This window comes from Numenius arquata, chromosome Z (genome assembly GCF_964106895.1).
Source record: "Numenius arquata chromosome Z, bNumArq3.hap1.1, whole genome shotgun sequence".
Classification (NCBI taxonomy): domain Eukaryota; kingdom Metazoa; phylum Chordata; class Aves; order Charadriiformes; family Scolopacidae; genus Numenius; species Numenius arquata.
In genome coordinates, this window is record NC_133616.1 from 64833358 (window position 1) to 64849427 (window position 16070).

A 16070-nucleotide genomic window follows, 5' to 3' on the forward strand; every position below is an offset into this window, starting at 1 on the left:
AACAGACTCCACAGAAGAAGGTGGGGTCGTGTTCGTTAATTTTGGCATAATGCTAGGTTGCTCTATGTGTTCCAGGACCCAGGCTGACTCAAGTATTTCTGCCCAAAGATAACACTTTTCTGTGCAGCACTGCATGCCTCGCAGAAAATAAGAGAGCCAGTGTTTTATTATATGGCTCGTTGCATGAAGGGTTATGTCTTCCTCCTGTTTGTTTAAAGCTCAAGAACTTGATCTGTTTTCCTCACTGGTATGTAAGTGGCATATCGGTGCTAGAAAGTACGTACAGCTAATAGGGTTAAAACCGTGTAAAGTTACAGATTTTATTCCATTTCCATTATTGTATCTTGAAGAAAGTTTGCATTAGTCAACTCTTCAATTTTAGTAAATAAAATCTGTAACTACCTGTAATATCTGTTGTACTGATGGTTGTGATTTTGTTACTCACTGATTCAGAAACTGAAGCACACCATTTAAGAGGCTAAGACTAACTTGCCATTTTCTTCTATTCTGTAATTTTTCGCTGAAAAATTAAATGACTTTATACATAAACTTACTGAAGTACTGAAGTATGAATATAAGCATTGCTGATCAGCGTGAAACATAAAACCTGTGCTGCTGGTACAGTTTATTCTTTCAATGTAGAATGTTTAAATATTGCCTTATATAATCAGTGCTGCTGAATGGCTTATAGTGCCAGGAAAAGAAGTAGTATTTTTTAGTCAATTTTAAAGGTGGACAAGGGGCCCATCAAACACAATTGAAAGCAAAAAAAAAAATAAAAAAATTAAAAGGTATTGGATGTACTGGAGAAAGGAAGTATGTGACCTTCAATCAGTGCTTTTAAAGTATTTATGAAATAGTGAAATTTTCTTGGGTCCATATAACTTGGTATTAAAAGAACTGGATGTGTGGAAATGGTTTCCATGTGCCCTTCCATTTCTCTAAAGCGTTCACTGAAGCTGTGGAGGGTTTGTGGCAAGTAGTAATGTTCTTGAGCTGAGCTAAAACCTGTGATCAGATCTCCCATGGCTTCTTCCCAACTTTGTCAGGAAGGTTCCCATAACAGGGATGTGAAGTGTCATACCATCTCAATAACTTATCTTGGGGAAGGTCTTTATGGTACCTTTAAGAAGACCCATTTGACAATAAGATGATAAGGTATGGTAAAGCAACCCCCGAGGCAAAGAAACAGCATTAGAAATTTACTCAGAATATAAGAACATTTGTAAAATAAGTATTATAAATGTCTCTGTATAAATAAATGCAGTTTTTACAATTCTATATCAAATAAACACAAAATAGCTATTTTACAGCAGCTAGGAAACTAAAAAGCAGCAACACATTTAAAGCTAATTCAGTAAGGTGAAAAGTTTCTAAAATTACAATGTATGATACAGTATTAAAAGATGAGAAAATCCTAATAAAACTAGTAGAACAATACTGACATTAATGCAAACTTAGTCACATGTGCTTTGCAATAGCTAACAGTACATTCAAGCTGGTGAAGATTTATACATTTAATTAGAAAAAAAAGACTACTTTTTTTCTGAACACACTATGAAGTACAAAGTTTCATGCATTCTGGTGACTTAAAAAAAAAACCACCCTAAGATTAATTAATCAGTAATTAACTTAGATTAACTTAGGCTCTGTTGGCAAGAACCTCTTATTTTTCTTGCTTTGCAAATGTATTGTTTCTGCAACAAGTGTTAAGAGAGTTAGGCTGCTGTGACTCAAGGTGATTTGCACGCTGGTCTATGGCTGGTGTGCTGGTTGCATAAATGGAATTAATTTTTTTGTCATTTATTCTGAGGGTCGGTGCCATTTTAACAGGTACACTGGAACTGCAGCTAATTGTTAATATTAAAACAGTTTTCACCGTAACAGTAAACCTTTTGCCACTTCTCTGTTGGCCTTTTCCAGTATGCCAACAAATGAAGCAATAGCTGTGTTTAGGCAAAATAACTGGTGGTCTGGCAAACTATAGCTACTGCTGAGGCTGTACGATACCAGTCTCAAGAAGAAAAAAGGGGAAGTGGCTTACATTTACTGATGATTTATAATTTATCATAAAACACTTTTAGAGCATAGTTGGTAGGGAAGATAACACAGTAAATGTAGTAAAACAACATTCAGTTTACTGCAGGAACACTGCAGTTTTCATGCCTTTAAACCCAGGTGCACTTCATGCTTTCTTAATTTGTATCTTTCCTTTAAAGACAGATTTAAATTCAAATGCTTTAGGCTTCATTGTATTTTCTTTAACAGCTTCTCTAGCTACCAAGAAATAGAAAAAATTGAGCCTCAGAGGAAATCCAGTGCAGCAGTGGTTTCCAATCACCGTAAGTCAAAGGTATTTCACACGGACAGTTTGAGATGACTGAAGTTACATGAGTTTTCCAGATGCAAGAAGACAGAATTGTAACTGCATTTTTGCCACAGTACACAGTGGATAATTTGGTGTTTCTTCAGAAAGAAGTGTAATTGGCTACCACTGAAGTTTATGGCAAAACTCTACATTACTGTTGGTGAGAAACTTGTTGGCCAAGAAAGGGAAACACCTTAGACAGATACTTATCAGAGCTATAAAGACAGTAAGAAATCAACGTGCTTGCTCCCTCAACAGACTTGGTTTGCAGAAATTTCTGTTTGCATTATGAATTCAGAAGTGCAATTATCTTGAGAAGGAGGACTGATCAAAGCCAATCCCAGGACATCGCTACCTAAAACTTAATTTTGAAATCAGGGTTAGTTTTGCTATTGCAATCAATCATGTATGATGTTGGCTTTTGTAGCTGCTATATCAGACTCTAGAGATGTAGGAATTGCTACCCTAAGAAAAGAAGAAAACAGCAGCTACAGTAAGAAGAGATGTCATGAACACCAACTGCTACGGTTTCAGGTGTAACTAAGACAACAATAATGCCATATTCTGAACAGAAATTCCCACAGCTATTTTGGCTGCCATGCCTAACCCAAGAGTAGACAAAAACAGTTCAAGTCCTCTAAAAATACTTCCTTAATACGTCCTAAAAATTGGAGGAATAAATGAGAGAAGTTATCATAATTCTAAATACACTAATAAAACTTTAGGTGCAACTCAACATGTAAAGCAAAAAAGGACAGACTACTGAAATCGGATTCACTTGAAAACAGCGCCTGAAAAATATGAAGTACAGGTGTAACACTGTTAACAGGCTAATGAAGTTAATGGACTCTGGCAGGTTGGAACAAACATGGAAGCCGTTTCTTGTACTTGGTCAAAAAGAAGGAAATTCTGAATGAAACAGGTGTTATGGCAGACTTCTGTATGCTCCCCAGAGAAATCAATCGGATCCCCATGCTTTGCTTATTAAGCAAAATGTTCATTACCATAATAGGCCAACATTTTCAATTCAGTCACTTTGATAATACAGTAACATGATGTGACTGGAACAAAGAACAGAATGTTAGCAGTAACAAAAACTAACCTAACAAGCTGTATGAAGGCTTCACCATTCACATTCTGTTTGTGGCTGTATATCCATAAACCTACACATTTATAGTTTTGTGCCTATTAAATACTAAACAGGTACATTCCTAATAAGTACCTTTTTTGGTCAAAACAAGTATAAAAAGAAGACATTCTACCTCTTGATCACAGAAAGCTGCAATAAGCACTATACACGTGACAGAAATGGCCCAGCTTCTTCAATAAAACCTTGGCTATTAATGTATTGAACAAAAAAAACCCCAATGGTTTCACAAAAATAACTGCAAACACCATGCAATACAAATGCCAGGAAGTCTCCTATAATTTCTTACCCAGCCTTGGCATGGACTATATGGCATGGTGAAACTCACAGGCTTTAGTTCTCTGACAAACTGGATGAAATACACAATTATCGTAGTTTTCAGAGATGCAACTAGAGTTTCTTGGTTTGTTGGTTTGGGGTTTTTTGTTTGTTTGTTTGTTTGTTTTGTTGTTGTTGTTTTTTTTTTCCCCAAATCAACAGTTTTCCTACCTGATCTGGGCTGTGAGCAGCACTACTGCAAAAAGCAAGCCAGCTGATCACCTCCCCACTCTGCAGCTGCTGCCCCACTTGGTTGATTCACCCACAGCAGCAAGTCTTGAGGGTACAATACAGAGCTGCGTGCAGAGGGAGCGGAGGGATTGGGAAAACTCTCGGATTACCTCCAAACCGCCCAAATTAAAACCTCTTAAAACATGAATTATTTTGCTATGTGATACTGTCACCTGTGAGACATACATAAAATAGAAGAGAAGCTGTATGAATATAGACATAGTGACACAGACAACATACATAATTGTAGCATGATAATTCAGGCACTGCCATTTTACATTATGAAACAGTCCTTAAGGTTAACACTTATATTATCCCCATGGCACCTCCCTGGGATCCCAGAGTAGGTGCTTTAAGTGTGTCAGTGTTGACAGTCAGAGCTTTTAGTGTTTGAAGCTACCTAAAAGCCTCCAACAGACAGACATTTGTAATGGCACTAAGCATCTCTGAAAGAGATGCGTTTAAAGTGAAGTTTCATTGGTGTGTGGTCTAGAGTTCTCTTCTTCGAGTAAAGCTATTCTTTGTTTGAGCATCCTTACTTGTGTTTCATGTCTCTCCACCATGGCCATCATTTGCGATTCCAGTTTCTTCAGCTTATTTTGATGCTTTTTCTTTGCTTTTTCATAAGCTGCTACCAAGTTGCTGTTAGAAATACAAGGCAATATAAAGTCATTCAAAAAGTCTTGTTCATAGCAAGTGCTACAAAAATCCACTCCAAAACCCCACCTTCGGGGAAATTCAAAGTTTGGGTACTCATCATCTTCCTAAAATTTACTAGTGCTTTAAAATGCATTAGATCCAAACCATATCAATGGCATTGATATATATATGTATGTATATATATATCTATCTTTTTATCTCTGTATCTTTTTAGGTGCACGTACATGGCTTTACCAGTACACTGGCTAGTAAAAAACATTTTTAAACATGGTTCAAAAAGCCAGCTAGAAGTTGCTGATGACCTCACAGAGCACTGTTTGTAAGTCAGGACACCACAACATTAAACATGTCATGATTTACAGAAACATTCCATGGCCAGAATCTGCTTACAAAATCCAGCACTGATTTTGCGTCTTCCATTTAAAACAGTAACAGTTACAACCACAGGATGGCATCCTGTGCTAATTTGTCCGCTGCCAAGTATCTTCTGTGCCTCCTCCTTGACTTGGTAGGAAAGCTTGAGATGGGTACTGCTCCTCACCACAAGAGCTTTCAAGTATAATTTATTAATGAAAGCTACATTGTGAGGGATACACTCCTTGCAGGAAGGGCAGCTACACTCCACCGCGTTCTCCGTCCACCCAAACACAGTGCCAGGGAAATCCACTGAGCGAGCAATAAAATTTAACTGTGATTACCCAAGCCAGTTTGTTAATAAAGAGGCTGGAGCCAAAGAAAAGGGAGCAATTTTAAACAAAATGATGATTCACAAATCTGACTAAATGGAGGTTTTCGCTTGTTTTAACAGTAATGCATTTACTTGTAATTCATTTAAGACTAACCTATTTTCCCCCTCCGTTCTTAGCTATGTAGTTTTCAATGTCCTGCATGGGAGGTTTATACCTCCCCTGTCTCTAACTATAACCTTAAAGACTCAACCTGTGTGAACAGAAGGATCTAGAAACTGCTCTTTCAGATAGGGGAAGGATTACAGTGCATTACCAGAACATGGCCAAAAAAAAAAATCAATGGTGCATCCATCTGCTCGTAGATCCTTTACCTGTTTGCCCTTTTAAGGTCATTAACAAATTCTGCAGACTGCTGATGTCTGATTTCACTGCTCTTCGTGAGTCTCTCCAAAGCACTCACCAACTCTTGCACTCTAGCTTTCAGTTTCTTCTCCCTGGATCAGGAGAAAAGGAGGGGGGAAACTATTTTTCAAAACAGAAATAACATTTCAGCTTGCAAGTGCATGAGTGGTTGTCCTGTGCTGGGTTGACAGACAAAATATTTTCCTTACTACTACTTGAGTAATACAGGAGGCATTTCTTACATTAAACTTTTCCACAGAAGATTGATTTTTATAACATAATTTTAGAATAAAGGATCAGAGATGCAGCAGACAAAAGAGAAAACAAACTTTTCTGGTGGATCATGGTCTTTTATGTATTGAATCACACTAAGGAATAATCACAAAGATACATAAATAAAATTTTTAGAATACCTGGCACACGCCACTGCTGTGTGTTGAATGAGACAGCAAAGAACACTACCATGGGAAACCAAACATCATAGTAATGATATAGGAATTTTAATTACAAATAGCATACCAAGATTGCTATTAAAGAGAACTTACTAAACAAATTTCTTCTTTTTACTTAGAAATTACTATAGATTCGTAGAATAGTTTGGGTTGGAAGGGACCTTTAAAGGTCACCTAGTCCAACCCTCCTACAATAAGCAGGAACGTCTTCGACTAGATCAGGTTGCTCAGAGCCTCGTCCAATCTGACCTTGAATGTTTCCAGGGATGGAGCATCTACCACCTCTCTGGGCAACCTGTGCCCGTGTCTCACCACCCTCAGAACAATTCCATTGATTTCAGTTACTACCTCAAATTTACCCAAGTAATTTATACTACAGCCTATACTACAGTTGATCACTAGGTTCTTTTAGGAGCCAGCAAGTCCAGTCCATGTGGCAGTGGGAAACAGAGAAAGTTAAGAACAAGACAGGGGAGTACAGACGCAAAAGGGCAAGTACAAGAAATAACAGTAGAGAGAGCACAGGCATTTTCTTCTATGAGCTACTCTTTTTCTTTCAAATAAGCCACAGTAGAGAGGTTTAAAATGTCTATATAGTTACCTATACTTACCAATAATGAATCAAAAACTAATTACATGAAGTGTGCCAAAAATCGAAGGTACTTTATAATATTTTTACATTACAAATATCTCTATAAGGGAAAGCAAAAGCAAACAAGGCAGAAGTTCTGGGGAGGACTCAGCATTACAGCTTGGGGATTAAGCTGGCTTTAAAAAGCCTTTCCCAGCGCAGGGAAGCACGTAGCATGAGGCAGGTGCTTTCTCTGGGGCACTGCAGAGCCAATGGCTGCCCACAGACATGGGACTATCCTGCCTCTTGTGCAAGTGTGGAGAGACCCAGGAGCCTTTTTCTGTGACCCGTCCTCATAGCATAGACAGCCCAGAGAGAAAAACATCAGACTTGAAAATAATAAAAAAAAAAGGGGGTGGGTGGGTGGGTGATAATGGCATGGAGGTGGGCTAAACTGGGACAAAGTTAGATATTGCAGTGTCGAGCCTGACACTGGGGAACTGTGTGTGTATGGAGACATTTGTCTGTGCTTTGCACCTAGAATGCTTTGCAGTGATTTGCCTTGGCTTGCTGCTAAGTGAGAAAATTGGGTTTCATCTCAATAGCAAGGCTGCCACTTATGCTCTCACATAAGCCCACTGAACCCCATGGGAATGAATACCCTAAAATTTGTGAAATCTTTCCCAGCTCTGCGCAGACCCTAGGGGGTGCTCCTCGACAGCCAGCTCCCCAGCCTGCAGTTCCCGGGCTGGACTGGCAACGGCAGCATTTTATAACCAGAGACAAGCACAGCAGATGTGGCACGTCTCCCTGTCCCCGGCCAGGCTTCGGCAACAGAAGGGCTTTCACAAAGTCAGCCGGGGAAATATTCCAAGTTAGCAGTTTATCCCAACACACTGCAGTGGCTGGTTTACTGGCCAAATTAAAAAGAACATAAGAGGGGCCTTGTTGATGAAGAATCATCAGTATTCTTTATGCGTCCTTTCGCTGAAGTAACATACTCTCAGTTTTCGAATTACGCAATCCTTTTTCCCCCAGTGGTTAAAAGCTCACTGCCATCCACCCCAAATACAAATTTTATTTTTTTATATCCTATCTCGGCAGCCTGAAAGACTCAGAACAGTCAAATCCTGTGTTCTGCAAAGAAAACAGGAACAAAAGACCCCCAGTTTATACTTGCAATAGAAGAATAAGAATAAATAAGAAAAGATGAGACCTGGCAGCGGCCAGACTGTTTAATCTAACGTGTGTGAGGCACCACTGGTATGACAGAACAGAGTAGGGTCAATCTGGTGCTTGTCTGCTCCGAAGGACACCACAGCCAGGGGCTCTGGGGAAGGCTCAGCACCGTGCCCAGCACTGTGACCCAGCATGAATATCAAGGCCAATGGAATAAACATTCACAGTATTTGGAGGGGGACAGAAGAACTAAAAAAATCTCGTGAGGTTGATTTAACATTACATGCAAGAAAAGCACGTAAAAATAGCTGTGAAAACACTGCACACGGTCCCATGGGAAAGAACCCTGCAGGGCCACAGTTTACTTCAGCTGAAGTCCTTAACACACCTGTGGTAACAAAAGCTGCGTGGAAAAGAAACAGAGTGGAAAGACTTGGAGGAACTTGTCATGCATGGTAAAGTTTGGTTGCTACAGTGACTGTTACCTGATAAAACTATTACATCACCTTTTGTCTGGTTTTGCACTCACCTTTCAACCTGTCATGCTCAGTCCAAACTCAGCTAAACACTGAGAGGCATCTCTTGGCATTTGACCTGTAACATCCTTGTCTAGCTGTTCGCCGAAGAGACACAGAGCCAGCAGAGTGGTGAGCACCCTGGGCCTCCATAGGCTAGTTAAAACAACTTGCAGGTGCTAGTTTCGAACCATCTGGCTAAGTAGGTAACAGTGGCTAATCCTTCAAATCTATAGATGCCTCTAATTTACATTCATACCAGTAAAACACATGTATTCCCTCAGCTGTCAAGATCCACACAGTTCCTCTGGCTATTCTTGATGTCTTGAAGTCAGTGAAAACAGTGCTCGCTACTGCCTACTACCACCTTAATGTGAGGGAAAGCAACGGGTGGTTTGATTGTATGTGCTGAAATGTCCCAAAAAATCTTACAAAAACCACATGTAGCGATCTACTTTTACACTTACTGTTCCCGATTTAAAACATGCCAATCTTAATACCTTTACTTCAAGAGGCATTTCACAGAACAAGTAACACCTGAATAGACAGACATAGCAGCAACAGCAAATACCTTTAGTCTGGGAAATGGAAACGCATATACACTTGGTTAATGACTATTACATGCAAAAAACATGTAACATTTACCCCGGAGTGCTGTACCTTCTATTCTAGTAGCAGATGAGAGACCTCAAGCCTGTACCTTACTAGCTGGCCAGCAAATGCTCTATCCCTTTGTAAAAATCCCATGCCTCATAATGCTAACTCTTCCTACTTCTCCCCATTTCCATCACTAATTACCTCAGTTTGGACAGAAAGAATTGTCCTTATTTTATCTCTCCAAAACTGATCGCTTAGTTGGGCAGAGAATGGGGGGATAATGAATCCTGAGGTGCTATTTGTATTCCTTTAATGCATTGCAGGGTTAGCTGTCTTTATAGGAGTTCTAGCACCACTTCACTTTCCTGATTGCTATTATAAATCAGCAGGATATGAAGAATCAGCCGCTACAGGCTTAATAAGACAGAATATTTCAAAACAATAGTCCTAGTCATATGAAGCATTTTTTCCCAAGATGAGAATGTGTCAAAGTTGGGGACCAGGGATGGAACTGCATTCGATGTGACAACCACATGAACATCCTCTCGATAGGGATCGCTATACGGCTGTGGCATGGCCTTCTGCTGCCAGAGAGTCTTCCAGAGTCTGAAGAGCAAACTCACATGGAGGCTTACATGCCAAACTCACACTGATATCGTGCCTCAGGGCTGTGATATGGACCAGGATGGATCCTGAGAAAACATTTCTGTGTGTATTTTCATGGTCGAAGAGGGATGGAGAAGCAAGTATTCTTAGGAAAACACAATTTCTGTCAGCCCCCAAGTCAGGAGTCAATTGGGCCTCAGAAGTCAGCACAGCTTTTGCTCCCAGCGGCTCCTCTTCCAACTAGCTACTGCTGCCGGAGCTGGGGAAAACACAGCCGCGGCACCTTGTGCATAGGGATGGATTCCCAGAAGAGGGAAACAAGCTTATGATCCGAGGGCATGGCTCCCTTCCAACATAAGGGCTCCCTGCTGCGGGGCACTCCAGAAGTCAGCTGGGGAAATCCCCGACTGCTGCCTTTCCAAGGAAAAGCTCAGAATAAGTGTATTCATAGGCCTACAGCCTACTCCAACATCCGCTCAAAGCACTATTTTCAGTGAAATGCCTGATATGCTGGTAACAAAGACTTTTGTTTTGCATTTTCACAATCAAAACACTCAGTGGACAGCTGCTACGCGGTTTTCAAGGGCTTTTTGTTTCAGACTTACAGGATGGTTTGAATAGGAAGGCAAGCCGGACCAGGGCTGAACATTTTCTCTGGTTTCAGGGCTACTGCTGCCGAGAGCGGGGAACTCCGCCAGAGCCGTAAAGGAAACTACATAACATTTCTGCAGTTTCTGTCAGTTTGGCCTCCACGCAATGACACCATGTTTGGCCCAGGATAATGTAAGCAAGGTCTTGCACACCTTATATTTTCCCTCCTGTCTGGGCTGTTCCAGACATGTTCAAGTTTCATGTGCCAGAAGTCTTCCCAGGCAGATTTTCCTGCCCTTGCTTATTTCACCAAGAATTCCCCAGTGCTGCAAACCGGAGGCTGCTCTTCCCTGGCATGAAGAAAGTTGATTTTTCTGCCCCTGGCTTGGAGTGTACCCAGCTAACTCCCCCCTCTTGTGAAAGCACAAGCTATTGCCCCTCTGCCCTGGGGTCAGGAGCACCCACAGCTCTTGCCAAATCTGGAGCAAAAGAGGCATAACAAGCTCTCTCCAAACCAGGAGGTAAGAAAGTTTCCCACAGCCAGGCAGAGGAGTCAGGGGCCTTTGGAACCTCACTATCCATAGGAACATCCTTTCACCCACCACTGCGTGCTACAAGCAGACCCCTTCAAAATCTGTCTCCCCGGTTGGGGTGGCACCATTACCTTCAGCTCAGCATCTGACCCTCAGCTTCGCATACACAAAGCCCTGAGGCAGCAGCTGGGCAGCCAGCCCATGGGGGACAGAAGCCTGAGTTTTCCTGGCCGTAGGTAGCCATGCAGGCTAGCCAGACCCCAGGCATGTGGGGTTTGGGGAGGGGAGGGAAGAGAAGTACCTCCTGCATGGCCCCTTGCTTTCTGCATGGTCCCCAGCTTTCTGCACGGTCCCTGCTTTGAAGCAGAGGCACACACCTTCCATCCCTCACTTGGCTCCTACCCCCTTTCCCAATATCCTCCTGTTGTTTTAAGCCTGGCATGTTCCTTCACTCTGCCTTTCCCAGGTCCAGCTGAACAGGGTGACACATGATTGTTTTTCCTAGGCATTTGACTCCTCTCCTCTCAGGAGATAACAGCTGGACATTTAAAAGGAATGCAGATAAATTCTCTTTTCATCAGCAGTTTAAACTAACATCTTACGTCAGACTGGCATGCAGAATCCCCTAGCCAATTCCAATGCGTGCCTGCCCCACTGGTCTGGGTTGTCCTGCTGAGGAAAACAACTAATGCATAATAAGAGATTTTTTTAAGAGGCAAGAAAACACCACCTACGTAAATGCCAGAGGAATCTTTAAATCACCTTCTTCAAATGCCACATCTTCCCATCTCACCTCCTCAGGCATCAGTGGGCTGGAGAACACCCATGCTGCCTGCTACCTGTGCAAAGGTAGCCTTTTCTGATCACAAAGAAGATGGAGAGGGCTTTAAAAAGACGCTTTGCTGGTGTAAAACACCGTACTGCTTTTTTGCCGATTGTCAGCCGCTTAGAGCAGATCTCAAAGACCAGACGGTACCACAGGCGGGTGTTGCACCGCCGGCGGCGGGGAGACACACCAGGTGTGGTCTGGGAAACCACACAGCAGCAGCACAAAGGGGTAACAGGCCTGGAGGGAGGCAGCAGCGTGGCTGCCGTGCTCGCTGCTCAAACCTCCCACCCGGCTTTGCCAGCCCAGCCTGGAAGCTCTCCAGACCTGGAGCTATTTGGAGCTCCCTGTGAGGATTATATCCAAGCGCACAGCAGCTCCAGAGAACCACGCAGTGGTAAGGAGGACTACTTATTCCATGTCAAAAATAGAGAAGAAGAAAAATGACGGTTGCCTGTGGTGCATGCAGAAAGAATAGCTACCCAAGGCGCTTCTGAGGAATCTTGTATCACCATGAGTCATTCCTCTTCTTGCGAGAACCTTTGTCTCGGTGGGGCTCTCCGGGGGGGTTTCCGGGGACAGGCTGTGCCTCCTGAACCCCTCAGGCAGCCAAGGAAAACCACAGCAGGTGGCTGTGCAGTCACAAAAAGACAGAGATCCCTGAAAATTCGCTATGATTGCAATCCATGCCAGTCTCTGGCTTTCAAACGTCTCGGAGTTGCAGACCTCCCCATTTAATGGACATGATAATGACAGAACAGAAATAAGCAAATGTAACTGACAAAAAGCAGCCAACAATGAACTGGAAAAACTCATCAGTAGCTCCTGAATACCAGCCCCTGCCTCCACCCCCCCTTTTATCCACTGTATGTTCACCCTGTACTTGCCCAAACAGAAAGAGGATTTTACTGATTCAATTCTTAAGAGCCATTTCAAATCTGAATCATTAAAATATGATGCGTTTTAGGCATCTCTCTTTTAATTCCCAAGACTTAGCCTTACTGATGGTCAAGATATGGTCACTGGTCACTGAGTTTCAGAGATGCTTCTCCCTACTCCTTGATCCTGCTATCATGAAAATAAGGGTGACCCTTGAAAACACGCCAAGCTAAGATGCTGTCACATGAAGTTGGTGAAAGTTTAAAATAAAGGAAGGTGGCTTGATTTATCTCTGGCTGACGTTGTGTCAGGAAATAGTCACTGCCATGCTTTGGCACAGCCTTCTGTTGAAATGGTCTCTGTCTCAAAACAAGAAGTTTGGCACAACACAAGAGCTGTAGTCGCTGGATAGGCATAAGGACCTAAGACTGCAAAAAACTGTGCCTCAATAGACACATGGAAGCTATTGCAATAGGATGAATTTTCTACATCCTACTAGAAATACCTGCAGTTTCCACTTCCAGAGAGGCAGGACCATAGCTCTGTGCAGAATGTACTTTTTGTTAAGAGCAAAAGAACTGTTTGCCAGTCCTGCTGAGTACCACCCTTTCCCTCTGCATGCCAACTTCCCAATTAGTAGCATCATTTATCAGGTTATCTCTCAGTTCAAAAGTCATCAGACATGGTAAATATATAGCTTCTTTGTTGTGTTGCCAGATAGAAAGTCACCCTTTTGTGAGGGAGATACTGAAACATGTCTAGACTGACGCAAGTCATCTAACCCAGCACAGCCATCAGAGATGATAATTTTGTGCCAACTGATGACCCAGCTGAGGTATGAACAGTCAGCCAAGTTACAAAGTGTTTTGTCTGCCACAGCCCTTTATCTGGTATTGTCAAATCCTTCCTCCCCAAATATTTCAATGCTTAGAAAGGATTCTCTAAATACATACACAAAATACAACCCTATGCAGACAGAAAAGTTATCAGCAACTGGAAATACAAGGAGAGACTGCATGAGGACCTCAACAATCAAAGCATTTCTAGCAGGGCCCGAGGAAAGGGAGAACTTTCAGTGTTGCCATTCTTCACAGAATGAAAGAACTGAGCAGAAAAAAAAAAAAAAAAAGAAAAGATTAATAGTATCACCATCACTATCACCCTGCTAGAGCAAGAGCAAGAATTCTTCTTACTACCTCCTTCCTCCCGTTGCTAATGCATTTATAACCTGATATGTGCCTACTAAGTTATAAACTCACACAAGTCATCTACAGGGCTCCCTTCTCCTGATGCAGCAGAGCAGAACACACCAGAAAGGAAGATATCATTCTAAGGTCTCCCTCAGAGACTGTGTCATGTGCCTGATTTTGGGGCATTGAACCAGATCCTCTCTCATAAAATTGGCTTTTGGCACAATCATCAAGGTGTCAGCGCCAGGCCATGAGACTGCTGGGAATACATTTTTGCCCTCCCAAGAATAAAGCATTTCCTGCCAACGAGCTCATTTATGGATGTGCCAAACTCAAGAAAAAACTCAAGAAAAAACTCAAGAGGTTTCATGTCCATTGAAACATTCCATCATTCCATCAAGGATGGAAAGGGGAAAACAAAATTGCTAAAGACTCTGGCAGAAAGTATTTCTGCTTGGCTGGAACGGGATATGTCTCTAAATTTAGTGGCCTTAGCCTGCAATACCAGACATTTGGTAACCTAGATGTAACTTCTGCAACATGGAACTTGCAGATATTTTACATTTCTACTACTTAGCATAGCGGTCATGGAAAAGAAAAGGGTTTTATCTGGAAAGCCCATAAGATGGGTTTGCTACGGGAAACCCTGAGTCCTACTAGAACAAATATGTTATGAAACAATACATGAAGAATTGCTCCTGCCTTGAATTTCTGCTGACGGGCACTACCAATGACAACTTGGGGAGCAGTGACAACACGCTGCTGGATTCCAGATTTATGAGAAAATCCACATCTGCAGAGAGAAGATAGGCTACCTCTGTGGGTGAGACTGTTCTGCTGCAAAGCCATTTGCAGACTATGAACAAATAAATGCTTCCAAACCACACCAAAATCCAAACCGTAACTGCGTCCTGCTGTTTTATTTGAGTTTCACTCTATTTCAATTAACTGAGAAGAACCTGACAGTTCTGCGGCAACAGAAGGACAGAATGGGAAAGCAGCAGAGGAGGGAGCCGCCAGGGCTTTCATCTCTGTGAAGACAGGATGGCGAGGGGGCAGCATGCAGGGCTGCTGATTGATATCACATTCTCTGACAAACAGAAAGGCTCAAAAGAAAATGGATTTTTGCCTCTATCCTTGCAGCTGCTGTCTCCTGCACTAGTGTCTACTGCCTGGAGTAACAACAGATAGGTCCAATTGCTGGATGTGTGCACTAATTGCAACCAGCACCGAAATACTCCTGAACTTTGGCATTTAAATATTGCCTCTAGACCACAGATTCAGTGCGCCATATTCAACCCTTTTCATATCTCCCTCTGCCCGCCCAGCAAACACAGTTACTAGGTAAAATATTTTTTATCTTAAATTCTAGTCCTACTTCTTTGGTGGGTGAGGAGGGTGCTAGGGGGAGCCACCAGGACCTCTCCTAGTTCACACACAGTGCCAGCATGCAGGCAGGAGGAGGATTGAAGGATTGGTACATGCTAAGTGCAAAGAGTTAAATCCACTTTGTCCCTAAAGACAACACAGTCACTTCGGACCATTCTGCACTGTTGCAGCATTTGCAGAGAGGAAAACGCACTTTGATTATTTTTAAAACTCTTTTGTGGATCCATGGTGGTATCTATACAGTTCATTGTCATAGCTGAGGCTCTTTTTATCCTGGATTGCAGTTAGGAACTGCTGGTATTTTTAGCATAGCTATGGCTAATCAAGTTGCAATAAGCTTTCTCCATGTGCTAGGCAGACCTTCTACCGACTTTCAGAGAGGAGACCTCAGAATAAGGAGACTAAGCATTCAGCCTGGTTGGGCTGGCACTCTGATTAGGGAGAAAAATACCCTGTCCACACAGCTCGCGGGAACCGTGCTTGGGCCCCACTGGCAGTAGCAATCACATTTAGTACAGTCGTATTTCCATTACACAGAGAGTCTTCACTCCAAAATTTATATACAGCTTAATCCGATTATTTTTCTTCCCCATTTCTGCCTGACAAACTGTACTTGCTAGGCCCCTGGCTGGAAATCCATGCTAATCAACTTAAGGCCTAGTAGATAAAGCAAAGTTTTTTTCTCTGTGTTGTCAGCAAACCACATTTCATGACTATACTCAAGCCTCCACTAACTAGGGTCACTGGCATCTTTGCGAAATCCAGGAGCAAGTAACAAGAACGGGAAAAAGCTGCAGCTTGAGTGAGGACAGAAAACGCCAGCAGAGCTGCTCACACCAGGACTGGAATGTGGAGGGTTTGGGGGAGGCCAATGGCTCTATGCAATGTTTATGCAAATGACTTTGTTGATGGGTTTTATCCGCCCAC

The 16070-nt window shown here is 42.4% G+C and overlaps 1 protein-coding gene across 2 annotated transcripts in view; it reads right to left on the reverse strand.

Annotated features, from left to right (window-relative positions):
- Positions 1-1187: 1187 nt before the first annotated feature.
- Positions 1188-16070, reverse strand: part of MCC (MCC regulator of WNT signaling pathway) — a 210712-nt gene continuing 195829 nt past the window's right edge. For both annotated transcript variants that reach the window (XM_074166053.1, XM_074166054.1), the window contains 2 exons: positions 5785-5907; positions 1188-4706 (listed from right to left, as the gene is read on the reverse strand). In XM_074166053.1, the coding sequence (XP_074022154.1) occupies positions 4526-4706; positions 5785-5907 (304 nt within the window). In that variant the 3' untranslated portion in view covers positions 1188-4525. The remainder of the gene's footprint in view (positions 4707-5784; positions 5908-16070) is intronic.